The sequence below is a fragment of the Penicillium malachiteum genome (genome assembly GCF_028827825.1).
Source record: "Penicillium malachiteum strain IBT 17515 chromosome Unknown utg000005l:1.0-9002435.0:326005.0-9005861.0, whole genome shotgun sequence".
NCBI lineage: Eukaryota > Fungi > Ascomycota > Eurotiomycetes > Eurotiales > Aspergillaceae > Penicillium > Penicillium malachiteum.
Genome location: NW_026643099.1, coordinates 6780157 through 6802903, shown reverse-complemented (window position 1 = coordinate 6802903; position 22747 = coordinate 6780157). Strand labels below are relative to the sequence as shown.

The following is a 22747-nucleotide window of genomic DNA, read 5'->3' as shown; positions in this document are numbered from 1 at the left end:
ATCTTCCAACTACTTAGCTGTTACGCTCATTTACATAGGAATGAAAATGACATTAGATGTCACAGTAATATCTTTTATACATGCGAGTCCATGGCGAGGGTCCCTATCCTTTTAAATGGTCCTCGGACAGAGATGAGTTTGTTCATGAGCCCAAGCGGCTATCTTTAGATAAGGTTGATAACCAGACAGGATCTTAAACTCTAGTTACTTTGACAACATTTCTGGCTCCTGGTCGGAATTTCCCCTCTTGTTCCATGGGTTTTGCGAAACCTTACTTCCTCCTGCAGCTCAAGTTCTTGGTATCGACTATGACGAACCATTCACATGCTGAAGCAATCGGGGCGCCCATATGAACAGAAGTGACCGATTTCCTTTGTCCCTCTAGCCGAATTGGAAATTCTCCCGGAATCTGTGCTACATCTGCATCCTTCGCCGCCTCCAGAAATATATGTATGTGAGCTCATTTTTCAAAGATTTGTGCGTCAGAGACGTGAAATACCCGCGTCCGATTTCCCCTCCTTTACTCACCAGTACGGCACCCACTGTGCATAACCTTGCATATACCGTCTCTTAAACACCTTTTCTTTCCATCATGGCAGCCTCGAGCGTGAGTTCGTCAGAGTTCCTGGCTGAGCAAAATGATCCGAGTCTGGACCAGCGGGTCAGCATTGCGTTTATTGTGATTGATACATTTCTCATGCTGGTATTCTACGTGAGCCGGTATTTCAATCCTAAGGCCGTAGGAGGCCCCATGCTAATATGTAATACGCTGTGCTATGTGTTTTGCTTGGGGAGTGCGACGACAGGAATCTGTAAGTATTCACTATTTTGTTTTCTCGCATGGGCTATGGGCTTTAAGGACTTTTTGACGATATAAATGAGGTAGAAAGATTGAGCATTTGCCACTTTTTGAGGAAAAGGGTAAAGATGAAGATGTAGTGGCTTAACTCAAGCTGCAAGATTTGATTAGTGAATGATGGACACTAACGCTCGATAGTAATGGTAAAAATAGGCGGCATAGGGTTTCATGTCAATGCCATCCTACTGAACATCTTTCAGACCTGGCTGCAATTATCCAAAGTTCTCGAATTCACCTACACACCTGCCATCATGTTCGCTAAGCTTGCCACTCTCTTCCTCTACTATCAAGTCTTCGAAGTCTCGCGTTATCGCCGCATCATCGCCGGCATTGGCGTGATTATAGTTCTTTGTTGCTTGGTTTCCATTATCTTAGCGTTTTCGATTTGCCGGCCTTTCAGGTACTTCTGGACCCAGGCAGCTGATGTCAACAATGGAACTTATGGGGACGTCATGCTTTTTTATAAGAGCTATAGCATTCCGAGTTTGGTCATAGATGTGATGATACTGGTGCTCCCGTGGCCGATTGTTCTCAAATTACAAATGCATACTTCGGAAAAGATCGGCCTGATCCTTACTTTTCTGGCTGCCTCGCTGTAAGTCTCATGCCTCTCCTCCGCTTATTCCTGCGTCTTGCTTAGATAAAAAGATGAACAAGAAAATATGTTGATATAAAATAGGGGTATAATAATATATGCACTTCGCTTCTCTGTCTTCTTTACTGTTCCACTCTTCTCTGACCCAACCTGGTACGCCTCAGGGGGTCCCATGATCTATACCCTCGTCGAACCCTCCATCTACATGATAGCTAGCATACTGCCCACCACGCGGCATCTTTACCGGCGAATCTGTAGGAAAGTAAGACAAGCTGCACGGCTTCAGAGGGAGAATGACAACAATAGCTTGGAGATTATAGGCAGTCTGTCTCAACCGGCAGAGCCCCACAATATCAAGAACAGCGACAAAAGCTATCAAAGAATCACAGGACGCATGGACATCTGGCAGGCAAATACAGATTCAAGTAAGGAGGAGCTGACACTAGGAGATCAGAATCGGCAGGAATGGGATCAATCCAGCAGACACTCCATCGTGGAGTTCACCCGAAGCGCATTCTTCTGCGAGTAGTAGGAGCTTGGGGCATCAGGAGCAATCTGCAATACAGATAAGAGACAAATCTTTGCTTAGTGCTAGCCAGCCTTCTCCTGGAAGGGGCTGGTTATGAATGGTCGGGCTGGCTGCGGTTACGCCAGCGGGGCTTGTGATAGATTTCAGATGATTTTATTTCACCATTGTCTGGGCGTTGTACAAAGGAGTTTCATGAACGTGCTGCTGCCGATCAATGATATAGTAACAGTTCAATTGGATCGACGAACTCCTGTAGGCTGCTAAAGTAATCCCGATCCTAGTAGGTGTGGCTGATACTGGCCGAGTTCGGCGGATAGCCGGTACGTAGGTATGAAGGGACTTCAATATCACTCTTATAATTTTGATCTTTGATCTATTAGAAGGTGGTGGACCTTCCGCAATTTTTCTTTAACTTGTTCATGTACTTGACAAATCATCTTCGGTGATCTAGAAGAGCCCTTTCCATCTTCAAAGGAATGATTGCTTTGCGCCTATACATATTGATGTTTGTTCGAATACTGCGCCACCATATGGGCGCTCCTTGCGCTATTTTATTGGACAACGATCCAGGAACGCCTTATGTCAACGCATGTAGCTTCTTTCTCCGATCCCTCTGCCAGGCATCGCAAAGTCGCTCCTAATCGGAGATAAGTAGAGCCAATTGGCAAAGAAAGACTCCGTTCTACCCACAGTCATCCTATAAATATTATTACCGAGTTTACTCCCCCAGAGCATAGTTTTTAACTTCTTATATGACCAATTCAAGCCAGCCTGTTGATCAGAATCCTAATCTTACAGATAAACAGACTCTCGAGAAGGAAAAGGTTCAGCAGCATCACCGTACTAGCGTTAGAGAAAACCGCCTTCGTCATGCTTCTGCCGCCTGTCTAAACTAATAGTTAACTCTCTTGAAGTCTCCGGTGTGCCTTCCGCGATACAGTGATCTTCCTAATGGAAGCAGCAGAGATCCTTAATCGAATCAATCCATACTGAATGAATCATTTAGATCATCAATAAGTCACCTCCTCCGACACAGAGCAGCGGTCCTATCATATAATGGTAAATTCCAATACTTATACGTACTAAGTTCTCTGATTTAATAAAACTGATGAAATTCTGTTGAGTCTGTCATTCACCATGGTTGTATTACAAGTATAAGGCTATATAAGAACGGGTATTTGGACGGTATGGTGAGCAACCCTTGGCACGAAGTGGTAGGATTAAGAGATATTCCAAGGGTTTTTGGTAAATTCCTCCAAAACAGGTTAGGTGGATACGCAAACTCCGAGGCGCACCAACAACAAGAAGTGGTAAGGCGGGAAGGCGGGAAGGCGGAAAGCCACAGATCCTCTACAAATTCGAACTGGAAGTTCTTTTCTCTCCCTCCAAGCGTATCCTTTCCAGAATCCCTGCATTTCTTGCAGAATTGTGGTGATATGTTTAGCTTTCGTACCTTGGCTTCTCTCACGTATTTGATGCACGTTGCTTTTCTAGGAGGCAATGTGCGAACTCATAGGTCCCAGCTTAAGGACACTCTGTTTAAGCGCGATGTTCTCTACGTTGGTGGACGATACACGAATGTCACGGCAAGTCCTGGTTCCCACCAATTCTACGCATATCTAAGATCTTTAAACAGGAAAATGCGATCAATTCTTCATCAATGGTTATGGTAGGGCAAATTTACGTCGAGAGGCTCTCCCCTGAGCCAATCCCGGCGAATCCACCACCTCCCATTATCTTCATTGCAGGCGCGGCTCAGACCGGCACCAATTTCCTTGATACTCCAGACGGGCGGCCAGGATGGGCATCCTATTTTATCTCCAAAGGTTACACAGTCTACCTCTCAGACCAACCTGCCCGCGGCCGTTCCTTCTGGTTTCCCGAACAGGGAAGTATTGGGTACATTGGCTCCCCCAATTCTGTCTCTGATATATTCACCGACGTAGCAAACAACGGCAACCAATGGCCACAGGCGAAGCTTCATACCCAATGGCCTGGCACCGGCCGCATTGGCGACTCAACTTTTGATGCTTTCTACAGGAGCCAAATGCAATTCCAGACTGATCGCTTCATAAGCGAAGAACAAAATGCGCAGGCATATTCAGCTCTAGTCGATCTCGTAGGAGACTGTTTCATTATCAGTCACTCACAGGCTGGTGCATACGGTAAACTCAGCGAGACACTATGACTAGTTGAAGTAGTTAACAGTCGAGTAGGTTGGAGGGTCGGAGACATGCGGCCAGACCTAGTAAAAGGTATTGTCCAGCTCGAGCCGTCTGGTCCACCGTTCACGCTTCGGCCGCCGTTTGGGAATGACCCAGCTTTCGCTTTCGGTCTCACCGATCTTGCAATCGGATACGAACCGTCTGTAGGCAAAAATGCCGAAAATATTGAGAAAATTATCGAGCCAGCAATCGACACTGATCACGACCAGTGCATCATGCAGAAGGACCCAGCGAAGCAGTTGACGAACCTGAGAAAAATCCCCGAACTTGTTGTTACTGGTGAAGCATCGTTCCATGCGCCATACGATTATTGCACCGTGAAATATCTGGAGCAAGTTGGTGTAGACGTTGAGTACGCAGATCTAGGCAAGGAAGGCATCCATGGTAACGGACATATGTTCTTCATGGAGAAGAATAACCTTGAGATCGCAGACCGGGTGTACAAGTGGCTGGAAAGACACCAATGAACGCATAATAAAGAGTCAATTGCTGCACAGCGTTGCTCCATGGCGTTTGCGTTACAACATAGATCATTGATCGCCGGATTTCTCTTGTAGTGTATATGACCGAGCTGAGCTTTCAATAATTACGCAATGCTGAGATATGTGAGGGCTGGCACAGCGCGTGAGATCTATTCAGCGAAGCCGAGAGATCATCTATACCAAATTTGCAAGCCAGGTCAAAGATTTGGCTGGATAGAGAAATTCGGGGATTGAAACCTCAATTCTTCCCTTTTCAACCTCGACAAATAGATTCCATGCTAGCTCCAGCATGGGTGCTGGGTTCGAGCACTAGGTTACCGCACGCATCAGGCTCTGCTTGAAATTTGCCTTGCGCGTCGCATAATTTCCATAAGCACTCCTTCTCGCTTGTAGGAATTCCATAGCTTGTACTTAGGAGACCAGATCATTATTTGCAGCAATGAGATCTGCTGCTGATCAGCCTTCAGTCGCCTGCTGGTAGATAACTTCTGCGTCGCTGTAGGGCTTGTCTTCAAATTTGACATCAATTAGGTAGGATCTTCAAGTGAATAGGGTAAAGTTCCATGAAATAGTTGCCTGCTGATTCAAAACTAGGCCATCGTAATGGGGTATGACACTGGTTTTGCAGGTGCGGCGAATTGCTCTTCAATACAATCCAAGGTAACGGCGTTGTGCCATCGTTTGAATGCAGCTTTGAGTTGGACCGTCGTATATGGTTTCGAATTTTCCGACTCCTCCGGGGACGCTTCAGGATGGGTAGAGGGAGAGAGCACGAATCCAGCACTCGGGACCATGGTGTCGACATCGAAATCTAATCTGCGTCGCAAATCGGGTACACACACACACACAATTCATTAACGCCCGGCGGCTCAGCCGAAAGGGCAACTATCACTGATCTAATGTACATGTCCAAAATATATGCCGTGTCTCCTTAGAGCCCATACATGAAATAGTCCCAGTGTATATTATCTCACTCGTTCATGCCATAAAAATCCTTGTGGGTTAGTATTTTGGGGCAGACTGGCTTGAAGGCGCTTCTTCAAGTGTTCAACATCCTATCTTCGGCAATTGAAGCGCGTCTACCGTCTTTGGCATAAGGTGGTTGGAGGAGGTTAGTAGGGGAGAGGGGAAGGTTGTCCGTATTGGTAGGCCTTCTTATATGACGTCTAGTCGACCCGTGGCGATTGCAAACCGTATTGAGGCTCGCACTGCTTCCAAGTTCGGCGTCCAGTTCTGGCCATCGGACGGCGATTTGCCGCCCAGGAAGTAAGATATATTGCCTCGATGAGTGTCCGTACATTGTAGCAGCCTTGTCCGGTGCACCGTCCACCTCCGACAACGAAAGAGGAAATGCTCCACCGTTTCTCTTGCTTGTCCACATGCACATTGATCCGTCTCAGCCACGTTGATCTGAGAGAGATATCCATTGAGTCTGGCCATGCCCGTCCGGAGTTGAGCCAGCACGCTTGCTTCTTTCCACGATAGGCGATCGTACAGCTGTCGAGTGTGTTTTCCTGAAAGCACGGTGTCGACGCGTTTCACGTGTTTCCCGACGTTCTCTGGCAGGCTTTTGCCCGGGTTCACCTGGGACTATGCGAGATTCAGGGTCGTTGACTTCATCCTCGGCGCCTGTACCTGTACGAGAGCGTCCTTGTGAGTCGCAGCCCTGGCCTGTTCCTTAGCCAGGCCCAACAATCTGTTCTTCTCACTGGCGCGGACCTAGATGATATCGATCCGGTTGCCATTCCTTCGCATTCTTCTCATCGACCTGTACAATTCACCCACAAAGTCCTGGCCCGACTGCTGTCGAGGGTTCCTGACTGTAAGAGTGGCCGCTTTGTTGCTCGCTTTGTTGCTCGTGAGTAGCGTAATCCTGTAATTCTTCAGTGCCACTTGCATTTTCAGTGCGTGTGCCATTGCGGTGAGCTCCGCAGAGAATGGGTTTTGCTCTGATCGTACACCTAGTGTGATGGAAAGGGCTTTTAGTCTCGGTTTTCGGTACTGAGGTGGCTGCTTTTCGATCGCGACCCCAAACCCGACTAGCCCGTTCCGCGCCGAGCCGCTGATTGCGATCTGCATAAACCCGCCCGATTCGTCCAGTGACTGCGGAACTGCTGTGACGTCTGTGCGCACGCGTGCGTCCCACGGTGCCAAGGTGAACGCGTGGATGGTTTCCAGCGTGTCCATGTCGATGTTCTTCAGCGTGTCAGCTACTTGATAGAGCGGCGAGCGGTGGTATCTTCTGAACTTCCTGATCTGATCTGTACACCGGTTCTATCAATACAGGGCTGCTTGAAATCAGCTTCATCCCCCTGTTTTCTTCGAAATTCTTCAAAGTCTTGGCCTGACCCATATATTTCTCAGAAGAGTCTAGCTCAGTAATGATTGTCAAATTAGAAGCCAGCCAAGGGTTCAATTACACGAATGAAAGAACATAGTGAAACGGATTTCGAGCAGGCCTGTATCTCATGCTCGATCCATTAAGGCTAGTATAAATAAGATTATCTCATAATTCCTTTCATTGCCTGGCAAATCAACAAATATGGTCTTAGCAAACCAAGAAGAGATGTTTTGATGATTGGATCGGCGTTTCGACGACAGCAAATAATTTAATTGAATCTAAAGAGACAAATTTGGGAATATCGGACCGAATGCGAAATATGAACAAGATGACCAAGCCCTCTTACTAGCTGATAATGCAAACAATATATCCCTTGGTAATAAGTTGGGAATAACAAAACAAATGCTCCAATGTCCCTCTTCGCCACATTGTTATTAGGTGACCGATTAGTCACTGAATGGGAAATCTCCAACCAGTCGGGATGAATTTCCCCCTCCATATTTGGGTAGAAAGTGCGTAATCAATTCGGAACAGGATATGGCCACTGAATATCCAATGGCCACTCCTCTGGGGTGATTCGACCACGATAACCAGTGTCGAACAGAGGACTCGCTGGATCCAGAGTGGCCACGTACAAATTCCGGCCCGCACGTTTTCCGTGTGTCAAGTAGTGGGCGTTCAGATTGTCACGTCGCTGGAACTTTCGATAGTAATAAGGTACCCAGCAGGCATAGGGCTTTACTCCGAGATGAACCACAGAGTGTCGCTCGAGGGCTTTCCGGCGTTTGAAGCGGCTACGACAGCCCGTAAAAGTGCAAGCAAACGGTTTGTGGGGAATCCCATCATGAGTCAGCTTGTGCGTATTCCTCAAAGCACCCGACACCTTACAGCCGTTATCCAGCGAGTCTTAAGTGACTGACGGGAATTCATAAACGCACATACTGGATCCCCATTGGTCTTGAGCATTGCATCCTTGAAAGATGCTGCGACAGTGAAAGCCCGAGCTGTAGAAGGCTCCGAATACCTAGGACATATGGCCAAAACACTCTGGAGGCAGATGGGGCGCGACCAGCCCTAGTAGTGGATGGCAGTGTGCACTCCAGTCTGGGCAGGGTAAGACGGCTAGTCTACCTTATTCGCAGTCCCTGGAGAGCAAACAGCTCATACTCCAAGAATAGTGACCATGTAGATTACCTCTTTCGTCCGATATTGGATATCTCCTAAGTGGAAATGTCTCCACGGCAGGGAAACTGAATTCGGTACCTTCCACCGATGCTGAACTAGCATTGTCGGTCAAGAGAGTATTTCGCTGCGTTAAGACATCCTCGTCCTCGCATGTCTCGTGAAGCAATGGCGTAACTGCCACTGTCAATCCATCTTAAGACTGCGCTGAATTCAGAATCCGCTGCATATTTTATTTAAGTGGTGTCGGAAGAGCGATGTCGATAAGTGAGAAGTGAGAAAGATCTGCAGTAAGATAACTTTGGATAGGAGTTGATAGCGGCAGGTTGATTGGAACAATAATTAGATGGATGCGATTGATATATCATAGGACGGCCAGGAGTTTTAGTTTCGATCAATTTAGGTCTGTATTTATGAGTAGGCTAAGGGTTGTCCGTCGTAAGCGTCGTAGCTTGGGGATTCAAACGCGATCTAGGCATATAGGCATGACTTTTCATGTTGAATAAGGGACATTGATCCAGCGGTGAAAGAGCACCATTCGTAAACTTCCAAATCGGGGCATCAGAAAGACCATTGATAAAGCAGCTGTAGGTGTATCCTGAGGTGGAAGTGGCTTGTGTCAACACGCCGACATGATCCAACAGTGTTTGTTGAACTTTTACGCATCTTGGCTCCAAAGGACGTCCGTTTTGTTAAGACCAAAGATTACCAATCAATGAAAGTCGACAGTACGGTACAGTAGTTACAATATCAAGCAATCACTATGAATCATGAAGACTTAGGGATTTCAATCACGCAACGACTCCGTTCCCAAAGAATTAATATTTAGCCAGCACCTTGCCAATCGGATTTTGCCTGTCCTAGCTCATACTGCAGTGTTGTGCTGCTTTGAAAATCGAACCCATCCTAGCCTCCTGGATTCACCTTTTGTCTTTTTTATCCTTGTCTCAGCATTTGCGTCGTGAGGCAGCTGAAGATGTCTATTCACCACGGAAACGAAGCATTTGAAGTACAGTCATGGTGCAGTGACTACGAAGGAACAGGATCCTTTCAGACACGGTCTACTGCCTCCACGGAAGCCGCCGGCGAGCTCTCAGAGACAAGTGAGGATCTTTCGTATGTGATATCTGATGGAGAGCCATCCAGGAGCGCGAGCAGCGCGTCAGGTCTTTCTGGGACAAACCACCTTCCTAGTGTCGAACAAGATGGTTCCTATTCCAATGAGGTGATTACGCATAATAAAATGGACTAAGCTCAGCTAATCAAGTACTAGGTCGGTCGTAAATAGCCCGTTGACACTAAAGCGAAGCGGCTGGTGAATAAGGATGGCCATCTTGTCGAGCAGTACCTGGTTCTCTGGTGCTCTTGGGAGAGATGTATGCCTGCAATGATACGATCCCAGCAAGAGTGACCGTTCCACCGATCAGTCATGTAATAAAACAATAGGACAATTGTCTTTTCCGCTCTCTATATAAGCCCCGGGCAAGGAAATGTTGAATTTCAGGGGTTTTCCGGGCTGTCATTATGGTGATGCTTCCATTCAAGCTACCCACTAGTAAGAATTTCAAATAGAGGATCGAAATATACAAATTCTCTATGACTCTATGACAAGTGGCGACAAAGCTCAAATAGTCTTGATTTATAGCCATATACATAAGTGGCTTATATACCTTTATATTGATCTCTAGGATCATGTACTCCTGACCTTCTAGAGGACTGGTAAGGAAATGTACATCTGTGATTAACAGGATTAACTATACAGTACAGTAGGTGTGTACTAGTCTCATATTTAGTTGGCTGAGAGGTTCCGTACAAAATGCGAAGGATACAGAGAACGCGTAGTAGGCAATGCCGCCAAGGGAGATAGAGTGGACGAAACGGAGTACGGAAATGGCTCTAAGCGCGGCCACACGGATGACCGAAAGTGGCAGCCCAGTATCACGCAAGTGGCATGAGAGACAGTGTCAAGTATCTCCTGTCGTATATGCTGAAACTTCCAGGACGCTGTTTCTATCCGAGGGATGAAGAACAGATGCTCGTCCACTACGCCTCTGGTAAATAGATCCAGCTGCGTAAGGCGAACTTCCAACCAGCTTATTTTCTCTGACAAGAAGGCTGAAATGTAGACGAAGATATCCTCGGACTTTGTCGAGAGAAGCAGTGGGCTCGGCCCCATCCACCGGAAAGCATGATTGCTTTTGGTGTTGGAGTAGAATAAGCATTCCACAATGGGATCTTGCGCACGATGTGCCATGGTCTTTTCCGTATACGAGCTTTCGGGCTTGGTCTCGTCAGACTCTGTCGCAAGACACGGATGCGATGCTGGTAGATCAGACTCTTCCTAGATCTGGTGGAGATCCAGATTAAAATCATTTTCTAATACGTTGTCAACAAAGGTAGCTTGCAGGGGTAGGCCATACGAACCATTCCAAACATATTTTATGATGGTGCTCAGGTGCTGGCAATTCGATCTCAGAGCTTATATAAGAAATAATTTACAAGAGAAGAGAACTTTCATAATTTATATAAAGGTTAAAAAGTGATTTTTGTGGGTTATTCTTTTTTGGTTTCGTTCTTATGGTTCAACGTTCAGCCTCACCAAACATTAATGAATCACCGCCACTGAAAATAACTTCGGTGATCAATCAACACATTACACATTTTGCTTCTGGATTCTATCCCGAGACCGAACAAAATGGTATGGCCGTCTAGCCCTCTATATATTTTCTTTTAACCTCATCTATGAGGCATCGGGAATCGCTGGTGTGAAGGGAGATGGGTATGTTGCAAAGTCGGCTGAGCTACACACGCGCTCCCAGGAGCAAGAACAGCTTTATCCGGTGGTTTCTCAAAGCATGCGTATGTAAAGACCCATCATCTATGGCAATTACCTCATAGGTGATTGTTTATTCAATCCAGCCCGCACATTGCTATACCTCCCGACCGCCAACCTATCGGTTTGGACAGATCAGGCAGGTAACCAACATTGTAGTATTGTAGCACCCTCGTAAGTATGTATCAGGCTCCTGAAAGTGCTAAGTAGCAAGGCCTGACTGTTATTTTCGTCTCTCGCCCTATTCAGATGCTGGATTCTAGCAAAGTATTCTGATAATGCCTGTGAACTATCTCCTAGGACCGGTGGCTTATTGCCGCATGGTGGGATTCAAACGGAATCGTCCAACATATTGCTTGTCATGATAAAGGGGTAAGCTGCTAGAATGTGCGCCCCGATTCAACACATAGCCCATGAAGTTAGTGAGGAGCTTGAGTTTCCTTAGATCAAAGTGCTCCTGGGACCTATATTGGTCAGGTTTATATGCGGGTTAATGAAAAACATATAAACGGAAGCTTTATTGCACTTTCCTTGTCGTTTTGACCCGTTATAAAACTTCCACAAATATCTACAGCGAATATGCTTCATCAACTCCCAGCCACGCTGCTTTACCATATTTATACATATATCGACAAGCCCTCCCTATTTAATCTATGCTTCTTCCATAGAAAAACATATACAGTTATTACAACAGCACTTTGTCATTGTCTTGGCTCTGTGAGAATCCCGCCACTCTACCATGCTGTTTCACATCAGAGACTGGATATTACAGAACAATAGATCCTTCAATATGGTGCAAGTTTAGACTCCGAGTACGGTGGAAAGTCAACTCTCCTTCTGGCTATTAAGCTAAGGTATCCACAAGCGGTGGCTTTGCTCCTTAAACACAAAGCACATATTGGCTATTGCTGTGACTTCAGAGGCCGCGGTCTTCTTTCCATTGCGACTGCCTGTGGTACGGTCGCCATAGTCAGGCAGCTACTCCAGCAACCGGATATCGATGTCAATGATCGCTGCTCTGCCGGCATAACAGCAGTTATATATGCTATAGAGCACCGCCAGTATACTATTCTTTAACTACTATTATTGGATCCGCGAGTAGAGCTCAACGTGGAGAATAATGTTGGGCAAACCCCTCTATATTTTGCTATTAGTAAGGAGGACTACTTGTCTGTTCAAATCCTGGTCTAGAACCAGCGGGTAAATATAAACTATCCTAACTTCGGAGGCGACACCCCCCTATTGTTGGCTGCCCGGAAATTCAGTGATCATAACTCCACCAGACTCGTTGAGTCTCTCCTTCTCAATTCAGATCTTAACGTGAATTACCGGGACTTCAATGGTCGCACAGCTCTTTGGCATGCTGTAAGTGGTAGGAAAGAGAGATTGTTGCGACTTCTTTTACGCCAGAATGGTCTAAAGCTCAATATGACTAATAGATCGGGCGTAGCGCCACTAGCTTATGCAGCCGAGGCTTCGTTTTTCAGCGCTGCCTATCTCTTGTTGCAACAACCTGGTATACAGCTCAATGCACAGTCTCGACAAGTGATTCCCCCACTGTGGTGTGTATGCCGTACAGGGCAGTACCAAATAGTTCGACTTCTTCTGCGACAAAAGTCAATCGATGTCAACCAAAAGAGCCCCATAGGGACGACTCCACTCCAGGTAGCCATCATGTTTGGACATTCTTCTACTGTTTCCCTTCTTCTCCAACACGATTCTGTTTTAGTAAATAAGCCTAGCTCTCACAAATTTACTACGTTGCTCTTCGCTTCGGCAAACGGGTTACGCGAAAGCGCTGAAAATCTATTGCGACATCCTGATACTGATTCTACCACAATTAATAACCAAGGACGCACGTCGCTCTGGTAGGCACACCATGGAGGACATTCCGAAATTATTCGACTTCTTTCCAGATAGGCTTTGTATGAAATGTATCTACGGTTGTCTTGAGTAGAGTTGGGTTTAGAGTATCGAGTACCGGAGCACGATGGGTCTATAAGGTTTTGTGTAGAGTTTATTTGATACCTGGAAAAAACTTCTCTGATTCTCAATCTTGCCCACCTATACAGTAAATTACGTAAATATACTATAAGGCAATCTTAAAAAAGTTTCTTCTTGTGGTAGATTCTTTAGTACCCAAAGCAGTATCTGTAGTCTTCGATATTTTCAGGGGATGGAATCTGAGTTGGAGTCCATATATTCCGCTAAATTAGAACTTTCTCTAACCATTATGGTTATGAATTTCTTATTATACCAAAGAAGAGTCTGAAAATCTATAGATATATATAGTATTTCCGGAAATCGGTATTACCCCCCTAAGTTATGGTGTTGCTTGTTTATACTTCTTCTAACCTAGTAACTGTAGTCACCTAAACTAGTTATAATAGCAAGAAAAGTCTATGCCTAGCAGTATAAAGGAAAGCTGCCCCTGTTAGATAATATGGTCATAAACTCTTTAATTCTTGTCAAGGGCTAAAGGCCACAGCTAGCTAAATACAGACTTTGTTACATATTTGTATCTCCTCGGTACAGTAGTTCTACCTCGTCGCGATAGGCTACATTTAGTGGGCTAACAACGCACCAGTGAGAATATAGCTACGCTATCTGCCTTCCCTGCTTTTCTCAGCGTCCTGACGCTTATGTATTTTCATTTGCTTCCTCGTGCCCCTGCCCGTTATTATCTTCCTAGTGTTATCTCTGAAACTATATTCCCATATGTGTTTATCTGGATCCTCTTAGGAAGGGAAATCTAGGGCCGCCTAAGGTAGTAGATAAGGATCGGTCGTATAACGCCACTTTTTCTCGATTGTACGGCGTGCGTCTGGTGTCATTGCTGTCATTTTGTGTGCATATTGCTCCTACAGATGGAGGAGGAAATTACTTTAAAGGACCCAGGACTTGCCGTAGTCGGGACACGAAGGAAGCTTGCATGGATATGCCCATACGTATCCGGAAGGGAGGTCAGCATCAGCATTATCAACCTCATCATCGAATTCGGAAGGAATAGAAGGGATAGGATTTGAGATAGTCATGCTTTGTTCGCCAGCTTGTCTTGCTGGAGGGTGGGGAGCAGTTTTCTGTTACGCTTCGATTTCACAGCGCGGGGTCAATGACTTACGACAACACGCACAGGAACCTTAAACAAAGATGATCATGTGACTTGCTTCAATTGTCGGACCTGGTGGATCACATTGCCAGCTTATGTAAGCCTACACCGTAAATTACAGACCAGATATAGCAGAAATTTACATACATACACACTTTTGAAGCCTCGCTCCCATTAGGTGCTATTATTACTGAATAATCCCATATTCGACATCAATGTATTCTTGGCGACAGCCAAAAGCACCCTACCATATACTATAATATCTGTCAGGAAGTTTACATGTTTGACGTAGAAGCTGTAATTTTACAGTATCATGTGATTAGGGTTTGAAAGAGTAAATCCATGTCAGAGATATGGAAGGTAATAACAGGCGGCACTATACATATAGCCGGGCTTTCTCCGAGTCTAAATACCCTTATCAACGGCGGGATGCTGGAAACCAGGACCAGACGCGTCGAATGGCCAGATGTTGATGGAGAAACGTTTGCTCGCCTCTGTGAATTTGCTTACCTTCAGAATTGTTCATACCTAAGTCCCTCCTACGTCCTACCTCCTGAAGAGCCTGCGCCTGAGACTCTAGTTACCTGATGATTGCGAGCCTTGTGAAGAGCCACTTGCTAAGCCTAAGCAGGCCTATGGATATTATAAGGTGCTACCTGCCGATTTATATGACGCGTCAGCTGCTGAACCTGAGCCAGAGCCCGCTCCTGAATATCAGGGCCTATCTAGAGCAAACTATAAGAAATTAGCCAAGCGTCGCTTAAAGTAACTCAACCAGAAGGTTAGTACCGGCTACTCTAGGCCAGTTACTGGGGAGGCTGAGGCTTATCCAGATTATCGTCTTTAGGCTGAAAATCCCAATATTGTTGAAATTTAACCTATATACAAAGAGATCTATACAACCGACCTATAGCGATTATTCTCGGAAACCTTGGTTATTACAGACTCAGAAGTTCACAACGAATCTAACCATGAATTTCAACCACCAAGGAATACTGATCATTGCCAAGACTTCACACCTGTTTTCCTCGGCCAAGCTTGACTTTACGTTCTTGCAGATAAATATCTTATTGAATCCTTACAAAGCATGGTCCTGGCCAAAATGTTTGAGACCCTGGCACACTTCAAGATGTATCCAAGTAGTATTTAAGCTATTGTTGAACTTGTTCGGTTTGTGTATGATAACACCCCAGAAAACTGTGGAGATAGAAGCGACACCATGAGGAATCTTGTGACGCGACTTGTGGTTTCTGTGCTTGGCCAAATCGGCGAAAGTAAAGCTTTTCAAGAGTAATTGCATCCTGGGAACCAGGCATTTTGTAGCCTACCAGAGGTCTTGTTCAAAAGCCTAAAGATAGCTGCAATGGACTTTATAGCTAAGTAGTATCTCGTTATTTGAAAGATAGGTGTTCAAGCTAGTATGCTGCGCTCCGAGCTGGCACTTGAGGTCACTGTAGACACTCACTGCTTTGGTTAGATCGAGAATGAGAAAGGGCTTTTAATAATCTACTTACAGGTGTAGTTGTTGGCTAAGTCGTAGCTCACAGACTGAACAGTGAAATTGCTGAAATTGTTGTATACATTCATATACTTGCCGTAAACTCCCAGCTCGCCCCAGTTCTGGCGGAAGCAGCCTGGTCCCCCGTAAAGACGAAGCTGGGCGTAGCAGGTATCTACGGGGGAGCTGGGGCAGGGGCAGCAGAGACGCCTATAAAGAGGAAAATAGACGAAAATACCGTATCAAGATACATTTCGAATGTGCAAGATTGAAAGTCTTTCGGGGGCGATGTGACTTGAAGCTCAGTAGTTGAAAAAGAAAAGGCAATGAGCTGTGCACCTTTCGTAAGTCTCCGGCAAAATTCCTATAACGGTTGAGGATGAAACAAGTAAAGAGATGATTTATGGTGACTGAGGGTGATGAGGATTGTAATTCTTGCAATACTGTGGTCGCGCTAGAGGTGTGGTATCTGGAAAATTGATTCGCGATCCTGCAGAAGGGCACACGACGGCTTCTTTAATGTGAGAGATGAAGCCTTCCACTGCAAGAATGGTATACTGTATGTATTGCTCGTGCTCGGTCAATATTTATTGATAGCAGTCTGACGGTAGGATTTATTGAGGCGCTGCCTGCGACAGCCGGATGAATGGGAAGACGTCAATATGGAAATCAAACCACCTTGGGCTTTTACTTCATGAGAGAACGGTGAGGCATCTAGGAAATGAACACCCTATTGATGATTTATGGTGAGCGGGAAGGGTCCAAGTCCTATATATATATGCTGAGACAACAAAGAGGTAGCTATGGCAAATCTCTTTCCCATGAAGATGTTGGTGTGCCACTATAACGCTTGTTCACCGCTACTGTTGATCCTATTTCTATGCTGCTGCTCGCATCAAAAAGATGAACGATCCTACTTTCTCTTCTGCTACTGTAGGGGCTCCTGGGAGCGACGCTGAAAATTGGCGCGAGGTGTTCTCAAACTCATCGCGGCCCCACATGGCATGTCCAAGTTCACCGGAGCCGAGAACTCACTCTCTTGTTGCTTGGCACTATGTACATGTTGTATCTGAAATTGCGTAAGACGGTAGGCAAAGTGACCGAGGAAGATCTGGTTATAGCCCCTAGTGATTACTGGGGAAAGATCTTGCAAACAGATATCGAAAATATGCTGCAAACCAAGAAGAAGCGTCACCAGCGAGTTAGATCTGAAGGCACGGCCGTTACGGTCAAAGTGAACGAACGGTCTCAAGCAAATCTAGAAAAGTTTTATAACTCCACTAACATTAACTGGGCACCAGTGGAGAAGCAGCTACGAAAATGGAGCAATCTGCTTCGTATTGGCAGGAAGCTTACCATTGAGATTGCCTTTACGTATAGAGAGGACGATGGTGGTCATTCTATGCTTCCAGCAAGAAAAGTTGACAAAAGAGGACGTGTGTCTGCAACCAGCAGAATATTAGCTGAACGTGAGGCACAGATTATGGCAGAGGATAGCTACTAGGAGCAGCGTTGATATTTGCTTTAGCTGCTAGTAGTGCCTGCACGACCTTGAGGTGACCGCCCTGTGCTGCTGCTTGAAGGGCTGTTGGGCTATCACTGCTGGCAGGAGCAGCGTTGATATTTGCTTTAGCTGCTAGTAGTGTCTGCACGACCTCGAGGTGACCGCCCTGTGCTGCTGCTTGAAGGGCTGTTCGGCTATCATCGCTAGGAGCTGCGTTGACATCCGCTTTAGCTGCTAGTAGTACCTGCACAATCTCGAGGTGACCGCCTTGTGCTGCTGCTTGAAGGGCTGTTCGGCCATCATTGCTGGCAGGAGCAGCGTTGACATCCGCTTTAGCTGCTAGCAGTTCCTGTATGACTTCAAGATGACCGCCCTCCGCTGCTGCTTAAAGGGCTGTTCGGCCATCACTGCTGGCAGGAGCAGCGTTGACATCCGCTTTTGCTCCTAGTAGTACCTGTATGACTTCAAGGTGACCGCCCTCCGCTGCTGCTTGAAGGGCTGTTCGGCCTCCATTGATAGCAGGAGCTGCGTTGATATTTGCTTTAGCTGCTAGCAGTACCTGTAAGACCTCGAGGTGACCGCCTTGTGCTGCTGCTTGAAGGGCTGTTCGGCCGTTAAATTTAGCCTCAACGTCGGCCCCTGCTTTCAGCAACATTGACAAGGAAAGATTGCATCCATCTGCCGCAGCATACCACAATCCATGATCCAAGATGTCGCAGGTATTTTCAAGCTGCATAAGTACCTCCGTGTAGCGATAACGATTGTGAATGTCGCAGCGGCGAAGAATTTCATGCTTCACTTTGTTACACAAAATGTGTGATTGATGTTTTCCGAAGTATAAAAGCAATGCGTAATGTCCCCTGGCTAATAGCCATTGAATCGCGTCTGGTATAATATCTCTCTTGCCGTGGGTCTGTTGCTCAGGCTCCCACGGTCTGCATGCAGCAACGTCATTATCTTCCACACATCGGCAAAACAATCGCCATTTCTCACTGTTCACATCCTCGCTGAAATCAGTTAGATGATAGAGCCAGTAGTTCTTAGCATAATTTAGAAACTGAAACCCTTGCTCCTGGAGTTCAAACTTCATCCGTGAAGACTCCTCATCTCCAATTATCTCTCGCACCGTTCTCTCTATCTCTCGAGTACTGAGTTTGGGTAGCTTGCGATGTTGAAAAAGAATCCTCTGAGCCAACTTACTGCTCACTCCGCTTGACAAGTAGATGGGGAGAGTGCCATAATGAATAGGGTTGTCAAGAGTAACGGAACCTTCCTTCAGTTTGCTTAGCTGACGCTTGAAGTTGCTGAAATCCAGATACGTCATGCAAAGCAACCCAAAATGCTGGTCAAGACTTGCTATGTCAAATTGCGCTTGGCGTAGATCGTTGGTGATAAAAAGATGCTGCTTCACACTGTGATGCACATAGTGCACAGTATCTTCCTCTTCGTCGACAAATGTCAATCCACAGCAACTGTTGATAATCTTATGCATATCGTTGGGCATCTTCCCGTGATCAAAAGCCTTTTGCTCTAGCGAAAGGCTGAGGGCTTCTCGATATTCCATAACTGTCAAGGGCCGCTTCACTATCCCGCAATACTCCAGTACTTTCATTGCCTGCCTGGTCGCCCGTCCTTCCCGGACACGACGAAGTTTTCGATCATAGAGCTCAGATAAGCCGTATGGAAGATTTTTCAGTGCTTCCAAGATGTCGTCATCGCAATTCTGTACGCAAAGTTCTTCGATGCAGAGACCAACCCAAAGAAACCTGTGTTTTTTGAGTCTGTTAGCCAGCATTGAGGATTGCGGATCATAAAAACCGTCCCTCACATAGGTCTCTGGTTAGACGTACTTACATTCCGTCGCTCCTGTCCCGTAGGGCAGATGATATCTCTGTAATGTGTGCCGGGTCCCGGAGAGTCAAAACTTCCTTTTCCAGGCAATTGTTCAAGGTTGTGGTGATATAGCAATCCATGTCCGACTCAACCTTCTCCTTATTCACAGTGACTTTATAGTGCGGTCCGCTAAATTTGAACAATTGCCTTTCAAGGCCAGGCCGGCCTGCGCAGAGGATTTTGACCCCTTCAAGACAGCTGCTGCAGAGCTCAGTCAAAGCGTGTGCCACCGCCTGGATCTGATGGTCCTCACATTCATCCAGACCATCGAGGATAAAATAGTACTTCTTATCGGTCTCTAGACGAGGTAATAAGAACGAAATGACGTCATTCGTACTGAGGTCCCGGCTGCTCTCCTCTAAGGCAAGTAGAGTTTCATATCTGCTTTGATCGATTTGAATGTCGATTATTTGACGAGCAAGACTTCCAAGGATGTTCCTCGCAGACAAAGATGCTTCATCGTCGACACGACAGAAATAGTAGGATAGGACCTCGTTGCTCTTGCGCACCGCATGCAGCTGAGCTACAATATTAGACATGAGCACTGTTTTGCCCATGCCAATTGTTCCTGAACACCATAGTACCGATGTTTGTGGATCGTCTTTCCATTTTGAAAAGATGAATTCTTTCTGAAGCCACTCAGCTGTGGTTGAAATCCTTTGGCTCAGGGCCTGTCTCCAAGGAGAAACATGGTTGACGGGAGAAAGGTTGATTCGAATGCTCGTCTTCAGTGTCGCTGTTTCCCTTAATCTCCTATCTATTCGCAATTGGTTTGCCTCGGCTTGTTGTTTCAATGATTTTTGAAAGAAATTCAGGGCCGAAGGCCGAAACTTTGAATTCTGTTCGCTTTCATACTGGAGCAGCTTTTTTGCTTCTTGGTCTGCTTGCTTTGATGCGAGAGATACCTGTAATTGTATCTCATTTGTAGTTTCCTGAATCTGATCCAGCAACAGTTTAAATTCAGAATCAAATGGGATCAGGATTGACGAAAGAGTTTGCTTGAGGCCGGTCCGACGGGAAACTTCGATGATCTTGACGCACAAATTAATGATGACGGCCTAGTATTCACAAAGCGCACGTTGGAGACTAATGCAGCCGGGATAGAGTAGGCCAAATTGTTGATATGTCGGACAGGATTTGCCGATGCCCATGATCATGCTAGTGACTCTGTCAAAGTAAGACGCGACATTACTAGCCGTCAATATGGCAGTTTTTACACCACCCCAGACGAGGGCAGCGATTGCCGGATTACAGCTGATGAATGTGTCCACAATACCGACGAACTGCTGTGTTGCCTCTAAAAAGGTACACAGCCTGGGAGCCACACATCTCCTGGTCGTGCTACTGTTTTTAGCATCAATTTGTGCGACAAACTCAATGACGCTCCCAACATCTGGGGTTGTGGCGTTTTGTTGGAAGTTCTGCTTTTGCTCGTCGGTCAAAATATTCTGGAAATTCTCTAATGCTGTATTGAGAGAGTTTGCTGGGTCTGCCCCTGCAACTTTACTCTCTGGGACAGTTGAAGGGCCATCGGGGAGACTGCGTGTGATACACAATAAAGGTAATTGAGGTTTCTAGAGGGTGGAAATACAGGGGACGGCTCGTGGGCCACATTGATCTGTTCATGGTCCTCCGTGACTTCCTCCCCGTGGCAGAAGTTGCCCCATTCCAACTGCAGATGAGGGGAATTTAGCCGCAGAAGGCGCTAGCATTGAAGATCTCTGATTGGCCTATAAAACGACCCCATCCCGGCTAAAGCATGCGCAAATAGCCATAAATTGGCTATTTTTAGCAGCGTCTCCTTTTCTGAAAGAAATTCTCTCTATAGAAATTCGTAGAGCAATCCCGGCGTACTATGGTACGAGATGTCGCAGAAAAAATACTCGCGGCACGTGGATCTGCTCCTCAAACTGTCGGCGAAATTTAGATTACAAATTCATCAAAATGTATACAGGGCTATTGAATAGGATTTCAAAGGGCTGAAATTACCGGCACGCAAATTTGAAGACTTGAGGATCGGAGATCGGTTTTCCCTTGTCCAAAAGATAATTATCCAATACGGCATCGACCCCGACGATATGTACAACATCGACGAGACTGGCTTTACGTCATCCCACGGATCAAATACTACACATTGCTGAACACCGTAACGATCATGGCTATCGAGCTGACTGGGCCTCACATTTCTCGGCCTCTTTGTCTCACAGACTTATGGTGAGTAATGGTGAGGCCTACGCCATCGGCTGTCGAAAAGGCTGTTTCGCCCGCAAACAATAGGGCCCTGGTCAAGATATTAGATTCCCGATGGTATTTTTCATGCTACTTAAATCAAAGAGGCACCTCTGATAGGTGATGATGACACATGGATGCCGACTGAGAAGAACAGATGAAGCCAGCCAGCAGATCGTCAAGGAAGTGGTTGCTAGCCAACCCCTACCCATGATTTGCAAAGACCCAGTTGATGTTTTCAAGAAATCCTATGTCATTCCCGTATGCGCCGTGTGATCTGCGTATTAAGATACATTATCATGCTGGGCGCCTTAGCGATGTCCATCGAGAGAAATACTTAACAGTCCGAGGGCTGCGCCTGTGCCGCCTGTGCCGCCTGTGACCGATGCATCTCCCTCAAACACATCACATCGCTCAGGGCCCTCTGCTCCACTCTCTCCCCGACGGCAGCTGATTCGTGCACATCCACAGCTGATCCGGCACTATGCCAATTGTGGATGTACAAGCACGACAATCTCCCTTGCGGAGCTAAATTATGGGTAATTAAAATCACTTGGTTACAGTATTGAAAGCCTTTTTTTTAGAACGAAGATGGATATGGGCACTGAGTATAACATAAGTAAAAGGGATAACTAGGGTGCTATTAATAGGAGTTTCAGCGGGCGAGGTCTGTCTGGCTGGGAAAAATTTTGCCGGACGGCGTCGGAGCAACCCGCCTAGCTTATACGTGTTGGTCTTCGAGTTCAGGAAATGCCACCTTGATGACTCTTTAATGTTGCGTCTACAATCTCAGTCTCGCTGTTTAACTCCATTTGACTTGCTGATGATCGCACAGTTTATGGGAATAAATCCTTAGTTGAAAGGAGGGGGCGGGGTTGAGAGGAGGCCTGGACATAAACCTCCATGCAGATCGTACACAAATATGATTAGAGCTGGTTTTCGGGCGTGTGACACAAAGAGGGTTGCCTAACTGGTTCCTGGAAGATTTGCTACGTATCATATTGCGCAGTGTTTCTTTGCAAAGAGGTGTGACTGATAAGAGATGTGGGGTCGACCTTGTTACAGCTAATGTCGGACGAGAAAGGCGAACGTCGGAGATTGCCAGGTGTTGGTGCATATTGTGATGGATCGCCCGTGGATCAAATGTTTCACTTTTTTGAACCTCGTAACCATCATTGCTGATGAACGAATTGGGCCTCATATTTCTGAGTCTACTGTAATGACAGATTTATTGTTAGGGATTCTTACTTGAGGGCTACGCCATCAGCTGCCGAAAAGGGTGTTGTTCAACCGCAAACAACAGAACCCTGGTCGAGACAGTGTGTTGCCAATGTTGTTCGTTGATATTCTTTGAACCAAAGAGACACCTCCCAAAAGTGATGACTGACACAGGCAATCCATGCCGTACAGGATGAGACGGAAAGTCGAGGCCACCTAGCAGATCGTCCATGAATCAGTTGCTGGGCGA

The 22747-nt window shown here is 46.2% G+C and overlaps 8 protein-coding genes across 8 annotated transcripts; 3 read left to right on the top strand and 5 right to left on the bottom strand.

Moving 5' to 3' along the window:
- Nucleotides 1-592: 592 nt before the first annotated feature.
- Nucleotides 593-1983, top strand: N7483_012518 (uncharacterized protein; the record flags this gene model as incomplete). The annotated part of the gene is made up of 3 exons (XM_057095945.1): nt 593-812; nt 998-1454; nt 1539-1983. 3 exons carry the CDS (start codon nt 593-595, stop codon nt 1981-1983), a joined length of 1122 nt encoding a protein of 373 aa, XP_056941916.1.
- A 1660-nt stretch (nt 1984-3643) lies between these two features.
- Nucleotides 3644-4675, top strand: N7483_012517 (alpha/beta hydrolase; the record flags this gene model as incomplete). The annotated part of the gene is made up of 2 exons (XM_057095944.1): nt 3644-4148; nt 4200-4675. The coding sequence occupies 2 exons, from the start codon at nt 3644-3646 to the stop codon at nt 4673-4675; spliced, it is 981 nt and encodes a 326-aa protein (XP_056941915.1).
- A 605-nt stretch (nt 4676-5280) lies between these two features.
- N7483_012516 (uncharacterized protein) lies at nt 5281-5484 on the bottom strand (the record flags this gene model as incomplete). The annotated part of the gene is made up of 1 exon (XM_057095943.1): nt 5281-5484. The coding sequence occupies one exon, from the start codon at nt 5482-5484 to the stop codon at nt 5281-5283; it is 204 nt and encodes a 67-aa protein (XP_056941914.1).
- Nucleotides 5485-5845: 361 nt separating this feature from the next.
- On the bottom strand, nt 5846-6877 carry N7483_012515 (uncharacterized protein; the record flags this gene model as incomplete). The annotated part of the gene is made up of 3 exons (XM_057095942.1): nt 5846-6274; nt 6326-6409; nt 6476-6877. 3 exons carry the CDS (start codon nt 6875-6877, stop codon nt 5846-5848), a joined length of 915 nt encoding a protein of 304 aa, XP_056941913.1.
- Nucleotides 6878-7551: 674 nt separating this feature from the next.
- On the bottom strand, nt 7552-7997 carry N7483_012514 (uncharacterized protein; the record flags this gene model as incomplete). Its single annotated transcript, XM_057095941.1, has 2 exons — nt 7552-7914; nt 7974-7997. 2 exons carry the CDS (start codon nt 7995-7997, stop codon nt 7552-7554), a joined length of 387 nt encoding a protein of 128 aa, XP_056941912.1.
- A 1192-nt stretch (nt 7998-9189) lies between these two features.
- Nucleotides 9190-9465, top strand: N7483_012513 (uncharacterized protein; the record flags this gene model as incomplete). Its single annotated transcript, XM_057095940.1, has 1 exon — nt 9190-9465. One exon carries the CDS (start codon nt 9190-9192, stop codon nt 9463-9465), a length of 276 nt encoding a protein of 91 aa, XP_056941911.1.
- A 6196-nt stretch (nt 9466-15661) lies between these two features.
- Nucleotides 15662-15906, bottom strand: N7483_012512 (uncharacterized protein; the record flags this gene model as incomplete). The annotated part of the gene is made up of 2 exons (XM_057095939.1): nt 15662-15863; nt 15884-15906. The coding sequence occupies 2 exons, from the start codon at nt 15904-15906 to the stop codon at nt 15662-15664; spliced, it is 225 nt and encodes a 74-aa protein (XP_056941910.1).
- Nucleotides 15907-17134: 1228 nt separating this feature from the next.
- Nucleotides 17135-20664, bottom strand: N7483_012511 (ankyrin repeat domain-containing protein; the record flags this gene model as incomplete). Its single annotated transcript, XM_057095938.1, has 5 exons — nt 17135-17538; nt 17566-18923; nt 19012-20071; nt 20129-20589; nt 20642-20664. The coding sequence occupies 5 exons, from the start codon at nt 20662-20664 to the stop codon at nt 17135-17137; spliced, it is 3306 nt and encodes a 1101-aa protein (XP_056941909.1).
- Nucleotides 20665-22747: the final 2083 nt, after the last annotated feature.